This window comes from Panulirus ornatus, chromosome 18, assembly GCF_036320965.1.
Source record: "Panulirus ornatus isolate Po-2019 chromosome 18, ASM3632096v1, whole genome shotgun sequence".
NCBI classification, from domain to species: domain Eukaryota; kingdom Metazoa; phylum Arthropoda; class Malacostraca; order Decapoda; family Palinuridae; genus Panulirus; species Panulirus ornatus.
In genome coordinates this window covers 58527709-58540586 of record NC_092241.1, presented here as the reverse complement: position 1 = coordinate 58540586, position 12878 = coordinate 58527709, and the positions used below count along the sequence as shown (strand labels likewise).

The window sequence follows — 12878 nt, the reverse complement described above, 5'->3', positions numbered from 1 at the left end:
AAAAACTGACTACATATCACCATTAATCTCCTCATAAAGCAAACACACTGTGGCATAATATTCATACATTACAATATCTAACCGAAAGCCAATAACTAAAACACAATATTTATTAAAGATAAATAATCAAAATCTAGGACAAAATTATTTGCCCTGTTTGTACTCTCTTCATTTTAGGAAAAAAGTTTTTACATACACAAAGTATCTTTTTTTCTTACATAAAAGGCAGGAGTTAGGTTAACATTTAGAGAAAATGTGGACTACTCAATAATGAAAAATGCTCATAATATAAATCTTGAGATTTAGTCCACAAAACCTATGCTTTACTTTATGTGCAGCCATCAGTAAAGCTCACGATTCATCCATAGAATCTTGAAGCCCTGTACGCCAACCTCATCCATATAGTACTAAGAGAAGGCCACCATATTCTAATTCAAATAGTGCATACATACGACCATTAAAACAATCAGCAGTAACATACAAATGCTACACATCAAAGTTACTTTCATAACAGATGCTCTATGGAAAAAATTAAGCTTCATACAGCCCTCTATAATCAACAATAAAAACCTATGATCAAAGGCAAAGAAAATATTGACCCCACCACTTCATCCATGGCATCAAAAAGTAACTGATAAGGTTATGAAGTTACTCGAGATGTAACTATTCATTCAAGCCTAAATTTCATTTTTCAGTCTCCTGTAAAACAATCTTACATAACTATAGCACAAAACAAAAACTATATGTTAAAATAGGAAATTATCTTTATCTTTCTTATGTCAAAAGGTAGAAAGTCTCTAGTCTAAATTCTTGGGACCAAGAAGTGTTCAGATTTCATCAAATGTCTTTGGTGGGGTTTTCTAGTTTTTGAATGCCATTTGCATATATGTACATACATACTATATACACAATTAAAAACATTCACTTATCATACTTAACAAAACTCTTAACTGTTTCAGCTTCTCACAAAAGTAGTGTAGATGGAAATTTGGCAATATATAAAAGATGAAGTGTTGGGGTTTGGATGGTTTTATAAAGGAGTGAGAAGGAGAGTGCACTATCTCCTCAAGATCAAACTTTAGAAACTAAGTGCAGTTGAACATCAGAACATTTCAAAATGTAGATGTGCAAACTGGAGATGTTCCACCGATATCACCATACACATCTTTGTACTTGGGCCATCAATCAACAGGTGCTGTCAGTGGCAGAAGCTTGTGTCACTGCTAAAGCAGCTGTTTGAAAATATGCTGTCATCAATTTACAAATGCAGTATCATTTTGTTTCAAGCATGTATAGAGTATATTTATGGGTCTATATCAATGAATCTTAAGCTGCAAAATCAGTTAAAATCCAGGAACTTGAGGTGCTGTGAAAATAAAAGTACATGGTGTTTGTGCAGTTATATCACGTCATACCTAACAGTACTTTCAGACTTCACAATCTAAAAGCTATTCTGTTGTCACTTTAGGTGCATAAACAATGCAAATCAAAATCTACAATTCTTATATTTTTGTAGCAGATAAAGTATGAAGCAGTTTGACTGAAACAGAGATGATTGGATAGCTTTAATCATTTAACTGTTCCATACTGCCTGTGCATGTTGTGAGAAGTTTTGCATTTACTGCTTCACACTGCATATCAAGTTCCAAGATTTCTGCTTTTGATTCAAATATCAGCTGATGTATTACTTCTCCCCATACTTATAGAGCTCCCTACCAAGCTGAATAACTCTTTGGAAAAATTTCTTGTCCATTCAATTAAACCCTAGACACAATGGAAGATTGACTCGTTTCAACATCTCATGACACGAGGTAGTATTCTGAAGAGTGCTTACATTTTGATGCCTATAGAGATACAGAAGATATTACATAGTTAAGTGAGGAAGATAATGCTTCAAGCATTTTTGTAATGTAATTGTAAATTCTTTACTTCTGCACGATAATCTATCAATTCAGAAGCTAAAACTCTGGGGGTAAGTCTTTTTTGGTCACACAGGGGGTGCTTTGTAAAATTTTAAAGCATAGTTAAAGAGTTAATGTGACTGCTCAACCCTTAAGTCTGAGATACATATGAATGCTGCCAAATCTGCATATTTTGGCTCATGCACTTGCATTTTGATTCAAGATATATACTAATGACTTGAGATATGAATATGAATCATTATCTTATCTAAATTACATGCATATCATTACTTATGATGTCAAAAATATATGAAGTGACATAACTGCAGTGCACCAATCAACATCACAACTATAATGCCACCTCATGACCAACGGCTATGCTCTAATTACTATGTCATTAACTACAAACTTTATGTACACTAAAAGTATTACAGCTAATCAGCTTTTTCTGAAGTTCATTGTGTCTTCACTTTTCATGCTCATTACTAGTACAGTTAAACTAAGAACATAACTGCTTTAAAATACTAAAAGGCATATAAAAAGCCATATACAAAACAATTTCCCTAGCAAAGCATATTATTTGCAAGCTTCTTAATGTAGGCAATTACATCACACTAAATCAAGACCAATTATTCAAGATAGATCAGCAGTACAGTAATAACTGACAAAACCCTACAAAATCCTACGAAAAAAGAGATGAGCCAAGAACTTAAGTACGCCATCCCCTCACGAACCATTAGTAGTTTTTAGCAGTAAGCAGTTCCTTAGCAATGCCATCACATTTAGGGCAAGGTAAATATGACAGAGGTCTTTCATACAAAATTCATTCTCTCTGTAGTTCACTACCTCAGCTGTCAATATACAATTCAAACAAAACTTTAAAACTAGATTCTCCTTAGCTGTGAAAATTATGTGAACCTGCAGAACCTGTGTTAATGAATCCATTTTGGTAATCTAGGACCTAATGGACCAATCTTACTTATGAAAGAAGTGAAGAATCAATCTTAGTTTTTCTGGACCTGGTGAACCATTTAGTTACTCCAGACCTGACTGACAAACTTACTTGTCTAGGTCAAGATGAAACAATTCTAATAATCTAGGACCTAACAAATTAGTCATGGATATTCAAGATCTGAACCATTTTGGTTACCAAGATCTGAACCATCTTGGTTATCTGGTAACTGGTGAACCAATCTTGGTTATCCCAGATATGATAAACCAATCATAATCATTGAGGATGGATGAACTAACATCTGTAGTCCAGGACCTGGTGAATCAATCTTGATTAACTGATAAGCCAATCTTGGTTATTTGGGACTTTATACACCACTCTTGGTCATCTGGGACCTGATAAACCAATCTTGGTTATTTGGGACTTCATACACCACTCTTGGTCATCTGGGACTTGATAAACCAATCTTGGTTATTTGGGTTCTGGTTAGCCAATATTTACCAAAATTGGTTCATTAATCCGTAAGCAAGGATCTAGTGAAATGACAAATTATCCAGGGCCTGGTGAAGGCATCTCAGGATCTGGGGCCTATAAGTGGTTCTCTATAACTAACTGATCCACTATGAGATACCTAAGATTTGATAAACCAGTCTTGGTTATCTGAAGCTTAACAAACCAGCCTTATAAACCAATTTTAGTAATCATGGACCTGTGGAATCTTTCGTCATTATCCAAAACTTGTTGAATTAATCACTGTCACTCTGCATCTAATCATGTAATTATATGAGCAATACAATACATGATCAGATGAAGAAGTCTAAACCTAAATATTCAAGGTGATGGTTAATAATAGTTGTTAACCCATTCACTGTCATGGTAAAAGATGTCAACCAATTTTTCAACTTTTGAAAAAACATATACTGCATATACAATTAAGTACACAAAAAAAAAATCATATGAAAAAAGTGTAAGGCAAAATAAATGAGCAAGAGTGAAATAAAGATGCAGCTTCCTGTATGATGCTTGAGTTACAGAGCCCATGTGATGGTGTGAGATGCTGCCCAACAACATGCCCTCACATCCAGTCCCTCGGCTGGTGCATAAATGTTTACATAATAATCAATCCGTGACACTGTTGCTGGTTTTGCATTCTCTTTCACAAGCATTTTTCTTTTGCAAATTATTGCTCTGTAATACCATTATGAAGTGAGGTTGTTTGAATACATGCTATTGCTATGCATAATCAATATATGATGATGTTTTTTGTCTTGCTATTTTTTTCTTATAGCTGTTTGCAATAAATGCTCTTCAATATTGTATATCCTAACCAGCAAATATTATAACAACTTCACCATTATGAAAAGAGTTTGTTGAGAAGGGTACTACCATTAGAGTATGAATATTTATGATAATATCCAAGTTGTGACATTATTTCTGGTATTACATTGTTTGTTATGTGAATTTGTTAGTAATTCAATTCAATACTTTATTCCTTGACATAGGAATGGGAATGAGATCCTAGTGCTGCACTAGATAACCCTGTACAAGACTATCAGAAGCATCAGGCAAGTGTCACGAGTACATATAAACATAAAAATGGGGCTTACTAAAGCATAAGGAGGGAAGAACATTCCTTCAACACATCGTCAATATTGTTTACATAATATCTGGCCAGTAAAGGGAAGATCATCATGTCTCCGTCAGGGGGTTGGGAAGTAGTGTTCCAGCAGGTGTCATGGAAGCATTAGGTGTGGGGACATCTAAGAAGGTAGTGGACAAGGGTACAGCTAGTGGGTCTTTTGCATAATGAACAAGCGCGTTGCTCGGGGAGGCAGGATAATTTGTTAGTAAATGATTGCTCTACCTTCCCCTTTCTGCTGCATGAGCTCCTTCTATCTTTTATGGGACCCCTGCAGAACTTAGAAAGCTGGCCACATCCACCAGGTGGGACAACAGGTCATAACGCATTGTGAGGTTGAGTGTCTCTATTCTGGGAGAGTGTGGGACACTGTGAGCATGAAGGGTCTTGAGATGTTAAAATGTTATCTGTAATATTATGAGGATGGGTAATGTCCAGAGCGCTGAGAAAAATGTGTAACTTGTACATGTCTGGAGAGTGTGGTTTCATACAAGTGTACGTCAGGTGGGGTGATGTTTATAAATGTGTTGGGAGGGCAACTTATAAATACTGAACATGTCAAGTGTAGTCTCATACAAATGTACGTCAGGTGGGGTGATGTTTATAAATGAGTTGGGAGGGCAACTTATAAATACTGAACATGTCATTTCATTGTATTTATGCTTTGTCAGTGTTGTGTTTGTTTGGGGTGGGGGGTTTCTGTGAGTAGAGGTTGCTGAAATGTGAAGCTGGGGTAAGCATTTTATATTTCTGGTTGTCAGCAGTAAGGGATGTTCTATAATATTACACACCGAATAGTAAATCTCATACCAACATCACCACAAAAAGGTGATAGAATATATAATATATGAAAAAGGTAAATGAAATAATATCACAATGCTGAATGTTTGCAGCCTATTCCTGTGTTGTACTTATTTCATGCCTACCAGCCTCATAACTCTGCTGCTACCTGAGAATGAGTTTTTGAGAGGGAGATACCGATGAACAATAAAATAAAATGGACTATTCTTACTGCAAAGGCCGGTGGCATCCTGGGTAGTCAATGAAAGGACACCACAGGCTGGACATGCCTCTTGTTATCCTAAAATAATTCACTCAACATGTAAGAATCTTTTCAGTTTGACAGTCACAATTTCGATCTTCCTTAAATCGTATTTTCAACAAATTTTCTCATGTATGATGCTTTTATTCTGATAGTTTTCCTTAAATTCCCGTTACTACTGGTTTGTGAGTTGTTAAATTCCAAAATAGTATATGAAGTTAAAGAAAGCAAGGGAATCCTGACACTTTTTTGTCATTATTCACTAAAATCACCAGTTCATACTAGACAAAGACTGACAAACATCTGAATCATCATCACCATCCTTGTTTACAGAATCAAAGGTGTTTTTATCATCTATAAAACAAAAATCTCTTAATATGTTCATGATTTCTTTTTCCCTCCAGCCATATCTCATCACCCCATGATTTAATGTAATAAGCTGAGGTACCTAGCTGGGTGTAATACAAATCATCCTCAAGTGATGGTAGCACCTCCTGACAGACAGTAACAGCTTGTGAAACTATATATTAACAAAAAAGTTGAAATCTAGTGTTGCATAAAGCTGGTGCAACTATAGGGGATCAAAAGCTGACTGTCATGTTAAGCACACAAAAAACAGTGAATGGGTTACTCTTACTTTGGCTATGTAATCATAGAGGCAAAACTATCGACAAAGTAACTTCTACAGCAATGTATCAATCTTTTCCTCTGTTTCCCTGAAAGCTTTTGTGCCTTAACAACAATATATGTTGCTGAAAATGGAATGAGCTTGTGGCATCAGTAACCAATGTATAACAATGAACCTATCAAAAATGATCAAACTAGATTATTGATACACAAAAATGGAGTAATTCGGTTGAGCCCAAGGATCTATTCATGTTATACTTTCATTTTCATGAAATTTCCTTAAATCAAAATACTAGCCAACCAAACCTGGATGAAAATTGCTACAAAATCAGATTGGTGGTACAACATATAACTGAAAACTCAACACTGAGAATGAAAAAGTTGCACATTTTTACACATTAATACATAAATCTCACTGACAGCATTAACTCTATGTAAATAACAAAGTAGTAGAATAAAGGAGTAATGTTCTACCAGTGATGATAATATGTAGTGATCATTACTAACAAGAAGAGGAACTATACCTGGACTATATATCTGCTCATTTAAAAAAAGCACCTTAAATAAATTTTCATCTGCTGCTAACCTATACTGTGCAGTGTCTCAACCTAAGCTACAGTCATTGATAAGTTAAAAATAAAAAATAATGAAGTTTTGCATGTTTATGCAAAGCAGCAATTTTTAAAATACAAAATATTTTGACTGCACTATTTTGTTTATGAGAGCAGCTCCAGACTGCCTCTTCTTCTCATTTGCTAGAAGAGATGATACAGCCACACTGTCTTTCATTTGGAATAATAATAAAAAGACGGAGCCTAAAGACTCCTACATCATTTCTCCTTGCTACTTTAATCTTATTTTCCTTCCCTTACTTAAGAGCTGGGTGAGGGATGGACATGCTAATCTTACCTCCATCAATAGAATCCTTCCGTGAGCGTGGAAGTCTGTGAGGATTGAAGATATACTCATAGATGAGGCCAGCAGTGACGCCACCAAGCAGTGGAGCTACCCAGTACACCTGCAAACGTGACATGAACTTAGAGTACTATACATATGTCACCCACCATCACTATAATCCAAGCATAATGAGTGCTATCTGCTGGACACTACGTAGATACAAGTAACAGTGGCCAGGAAGATAGCAATGATGGAGCAGATTTAATGGCAAAATACATGAAATTTTTTGTTACCTGATACATGAAGTACTTGTTATCATTAGTAACATGAGGAAGAGAAATCATATACAACAGTGCAAAAATACAATTTCTGTCTATATCATTCTCTTTCACTTCCAACTGATAAACTCCAAAATACTGCAATTCAACCATGCAATAACATAAACATGTTGGGCATCACCATATCCTCCACCGTCCTGGACATCCAGACCATTGTAAAATCTGGCCTTACTTGGTCTGTTCCTGGAGCTACCTTGCTCACCCGGGATATGGCGATCAACACACACACACACATAATATATATATATATGGATGTGCTGGAAATGAGATGTCTGAGGACAATGTGTGGTGTGAGGTGGTTTGATCGAGTAAGTAACGTAAGGGTGAGAGAGATGTGTGGAAATAAAAAGAGCGTGGTTGAGAGAGCAGAAGAGGGTGTTTTGAAATGGTTTGGGCACATGGAGAGAATGAGTGAGGAAAGGTTGACCAAGAGGATATATGTGTCGGAGGTGGAGGGAACGAGGAGAAGAGGGAGACCAAATTGGAGGTGGAAAGATGGAGTGAAAAAGATTTTGTGTGATCGGGGCCTGAACTTGCAGGAGGGTGAAAGGAGGGCAAGGAATAGAGTGAATTGGAGCAATGTGGTATACCGGGGTTGAAGTGCTGTCAGTGGATTGAATCAAGACATGTGAAGCGTCTGGGGTAAACCATGGAAAGCTGTGTAGGTATGTATATTTGCGTGTGTGGACGTATGTATATACATGTGTATGGGGGGGGTTGGGCCATTTCTTTCGTCTGTTTCCTTGCGCTACCTCGCAAACGCGGGAGACAGCGACAAAGTATAAAAAAAAAAAAAAAAAAAAAATATAAATATATATATATATATATATATATATATATATATATATATATATATATCCCTGGGGATAGGGGAGAAAGAACACTTCCCACGTATTCCCTGCGTGTCGTAGAAGGCGACTAAAAGGGGAGGGACCGGGGGGCTGGAAATCCACCCCTCTTTTTTTCTTTTTTTTTTTTAATTTTCCAAAAGAAGGAACAGAGAAGGGGGCCAGGTGGGGATATTCCCTCAGAGGCCCAGTCCTATGTTCTTAACGCTACCTTGCTAACGCGGGAGTGTGGTTTCAGAAGTGGTAGAGGATGTGTGGATCAGGTGTTTGCTTTGAAGAATGTATGTGAGAAATACTTAGAAAAGCAAATGGATTTGTATGTAGCATTTATGGATCTGGAGAAGGCATATGATAGAGTTGATAGAGATGCTCTGTGGAAGGTATTAAGAATATATGGTGTGGGAGGAAAGTTGTTAGAAGCAGTGAAAAGTTTTTATCGAGGATGTAAGGCATGTGTACGTGTAGGAAGAGAGGAAAGTGATTGGTTCTCAGTGAATGTAGGTTTGCGGCAGGGGTGTGTGATGTCTCCATGGTTGTTTAATTTGTTTATGGATGGGGTTGTTAGGGAGGTAAATGCAAGAGTTTTGGAAAGAGGGGCAAGTATGAAGTCTGTTGGGGATGAGAGAGCTTGGGAAGTGAGTCAGTTGTTGTTCGCTGATGATACAGCGCTGGTGGCTGATTCATGTGAGAAACTGCAGAAGCTGGTGACTGAGTTTGGTAAAGTGTGTGGAAGAAGAAAGTTAAGAGTAAATGTGAATAAGAGCAAGGTTATTAGGTACAGTAGGGTTGAGGGTCAAGTCAATTGGGAGGTGAGTTTGAATGGAGAAAAACTGGAGGAAGTGAAGTGTTTTAGATATCTGGGAGTGGATCTGGCAGTGGATGGAACCATGGAAGCGGAAGTGGATCATAGGGTGGGGGAGGGGGCGAAAATTCTGGGGGCCTTGAAGAATGTGTGGAAGTCGAGAACATTATCTCGGAAAGCAAAAATGGGTATGTTTGAAGGAATAGTTGTTCCAACAATGTTGTATGGTTGCGAGGCGTGGGCTATGGATAGAGTTGTGCGCAGGAGGATGGATGTGCTGGAAATGAGATGTTTGAGGACAACGTGTGGTGTGAGGTGGTTTGATCGAGTGAGTAACGTAAGGGTGAGAGAGATGTGTGGAAATAAAAAGAGCATGGTTGAGAGAGCAGAAGAGGGTGTTTTGAAGTGGTTTGGGCACATGGAGAGGATGAGTGAGGAAAGATTGACCAAGAGGATATATGTGTCGGAGGTGGAGGGAACGAGGAGAAGAGGGAGACCAAATTGGAGGTGGAAAGATGGAGTGAAAAAGATTTTGTGTGATCGGGGCCTGAACATGCAGGAGGGTGAAAGGAGGGCAAGGAATAGAGTTAATTGGATCGATGTGGTATACCGGGGTTGACGTGCTGTCAGTGGATTGAATCAAGGCATGTGAAGCGTCTGGGGTAAACCATGGAAAGCTGTGCAGGTATGTATATTTGCGTGTGTGGACGTATGTATATACATGTGTATGGGGGTGGGTTGGGCCATTTCTTTCGTCTGTTTCCTTGCGCTACCTCGCAAACGCGGGAGACAGCGACAAAGTATAAAAAAAAAAAAAAAATATATATATATATATATATATATATATATATATATATATATATATATATAATCATGATTATAGCTGGACACCTTTCTGAAAGGGTTCAGATGTTACTCGGTCCCTTTTCTTAGAGGTCATGTAGCCTAAGCTGTGCTACACTCACTTGCAGGGACGGGACAAGTAGGTTCCTTGACAAGACTGTACTCTTGTTTCGTCCACTGACGTTGTTACAGCTTCACCAAAGGCCACTTTTCATCACTCCCAATGTAACCTCAAGCAGGCGGAGTCTGGAAACACCTTTCTGTACCAATATTACCAATCTAGTATTATGTGCATATTGCACCATGAGCTCAGATGGGGAACAATGCGTTCCAGGATTTCTGTTCCATCTATGCTGCAGACTGTAAAGTCACACTGGTTTCAGTCATTTGTATGAGTGATGGCTATCAAATAGAGTAGGTTTGAAAAGATCATCACACATTTCCTTACTCTAGTTTTGTTTGCCTTGAAAGATGATGCTAGTGTCCTTGTACACAACAATAATGTACATACCTAAAAAAATGTAACAAGAAAGTTTATGTGTTTAAGCAATGTGAATGGATTTTAAGCACTGACATGTGCGAAATCTCGAAAATTCAAAAATTCTTCAAACTGCATGTATGGAGACCCGCAATCTAAGTGGCTCAATGTGAATACAAAGGAAATGTTATATGCACATACAGACCTCATACTTCAACACACACAAACACAACTCAACACATACATTTCACATTCCAAAAGCACATCTCACTACACTGCAAAACCTATCACACTTATTCACAAACTAATCGTATATACTGTATCCCATACATGTTTTGCATATGAGAAAGCCTTTACTTGTATGCTACACTCCTTATGCTGTGCAACCCACAATACATCCTACACACACTAAAATCCAAACGTATGACATTATTCATCCTGTTTTATAACGCTTCCCCTTTACCTCTCCCATTTTCTGTCTACTGCTTTCTATTTACCTACCTATCACCCTCTGCTGAACCTCCTCTTTCTCTTTGTCACTCGTTTATCCTCTATAAGATTTACTTAAGCTAAATCCACCTGAAATATATACATTTCCTAAAGACACGGTGCTATATACGCGATATCATGGAAGAAAATGAAAGAACCAAAGACAAGGAATCCAAACCAGGACATCACAACAGGATATGCTAATTGTGCCCCAGCAAGACACAGACCACTTTCAAATATCGCACCCACACACTTATCCGCCCTATATCCTTTTTTCCCCCGCAGTGATCTGCAGCAATCAATTTCTACACGTTGAATGAATAAGTTAACATGTGATACTCAACTGGTTGTATAAATGTCAGGTTCAACAAAAGACTGCTAAAGTCATCAACTACAACAAAACATAAACACTCGTAGCTCGTTACGATACGGGCTCTCCTGTTTGATGTTCTTGGTCAGTCCCCCTCCACTCTGTTCATCCCGCTCTCCTGTTTGATGTTCTTGGTCAGTCCCCCTCCACTCTGTTCATCCCGCTCTCCTGTTTGATGTTCTTGGTCAGTCCCCCTCCACTCTGTTCATCCCGCTCTCCTGTTTGATGTTCTTGGTCAGTCCCCCTCCACTCTGTTCATCCCGATCTCCTGTATGATGTTCTTGGTCAGTTCCCCTCCACTCTGTTCATCCCGCTCTCCTGTTTGATGTTCTTGGTCAGTCCCCCCTCCACTCTGTTCATCCCGCTCTCCTGTTTGATGTTCTTGGTCAGTCCCCCTCCACTCTGTTCATCCCGATCTCCTGTATGATGTTCTTGGTCAGTTCCCCTCCACTCTGTTCATCCCGCTCTCCTGTTTGATGTTCTTGGTCAGTCCCCCTCCACTCTGTTCATCCCGATCTCCTGTTTGATGTTCTTGGTCAGTCCCCCTCCACTCTGTTCATCCCGCTCTCCTGTTTGATGTTCTTGGTCAGTTCCCCTCCACACTCTGTTCATCCCGCTCTCCTGTTTGATGTTCTTGGTCAGTCCCCTTCCACACTCTGTTTATCCCGCTATACTCACACGATTTTCCGCTAACTCTGTTCCATCTCTGGTGCATCTGTCCCCCGACTTCACTTGCTATTCCCCGCCTCCTCAACCCCTGCATAGCCAGCCGTCATCCCCCAGCAGGGTCCACCCACCACCGCCAACACATGGCCTCTGTGGCTCTATCAATTACCCGTCTGTCAACTACTTGATACTGTGTGAGCGGCCGGGCCCTCTGGCTGGGTGGCGGTGCTGCTGCTGTGTGCTCCTCTTGTGGGTATGGGGGCGTGGGAGCCAGTCCACTGGGCTGGTCTGACTCATGCTGTGTGTGTGTGGGAGGGGAAGAGGCGGACAGCATCACAGAGCCAGGAGGGACTCTGATAGCAGATATATCTGCTGGAGTGTCAGGGTGAGATGATAAAAATGGTGCAGCAGTAATGACATCATTGGCTGTGGAAACTCATTTACAAATCAGTTTTAAATCATATTTACAAAGAATGCCAAAACCCAGGAGGAAAACCCCAACACCAGCACAAGAAATCACCACGTAAACTGACATGGAGGCGGTGTTCTGGTCTGGTGAGCGCACACAGCCAGAAGAACCTCACAACAAATGTTGTGATCAACAAACGTGCGGGTAGGGGGGGGAGGGGGACTGTATTACAACTGACGTCCACAAAGCTCTAGTCCAAAAGTGACCCTTTATGTATGTGTCTGAGGTGGCAACAAAAGTTTATCAATGGCAGAACTTGAGGGGCAGTTATTTTACTGAACACTGAGATATAGTGTAACTTCTATATAGTAATCACTCCCGTGCACATATCTATGATAGCCTATCACTTAGTGGATATTATTATAACATACAGTATACGGAAGATTCTCTGTAAGTGTGGGTGGCTGCCTCTGAGCACAGGGCGCTACAATAAACGAACAAACCAAACAAGAGGTTGGGGAGGCGGGCGGGCCAGTTGGCGAGGGAAAGCCAGTTGGCGGCGCCACCCGCAACTGTT

The 12878-nt window shown here is 39.3% G+C and overlaps 1 protein-coding gene across 2 annotated transcripts in view; it reads right to left on the bottom strand.

Annotated features, from left to right (window-relative positions):
* Positions 1 to 12878, bottom strand: part of LOC139755159 (neurogenic protein big brain-like) — a 259089-nt gene that overhangs the window by 28462 nt on the left and 217749 nt on the right. For both annotated transcript variants that reach the window (XM_071673317.1, XM_071673318.1), the window contains exon 5: positions 7071 to 7179. In XM_071673317.1, the coding sequence (XP_071529418.1) occupies positions 7071 to 7179 (109 nt within the window). The remainder of the gene's footprint in view (positions 1 to 7070; positions 7180 to 12878) is intronic.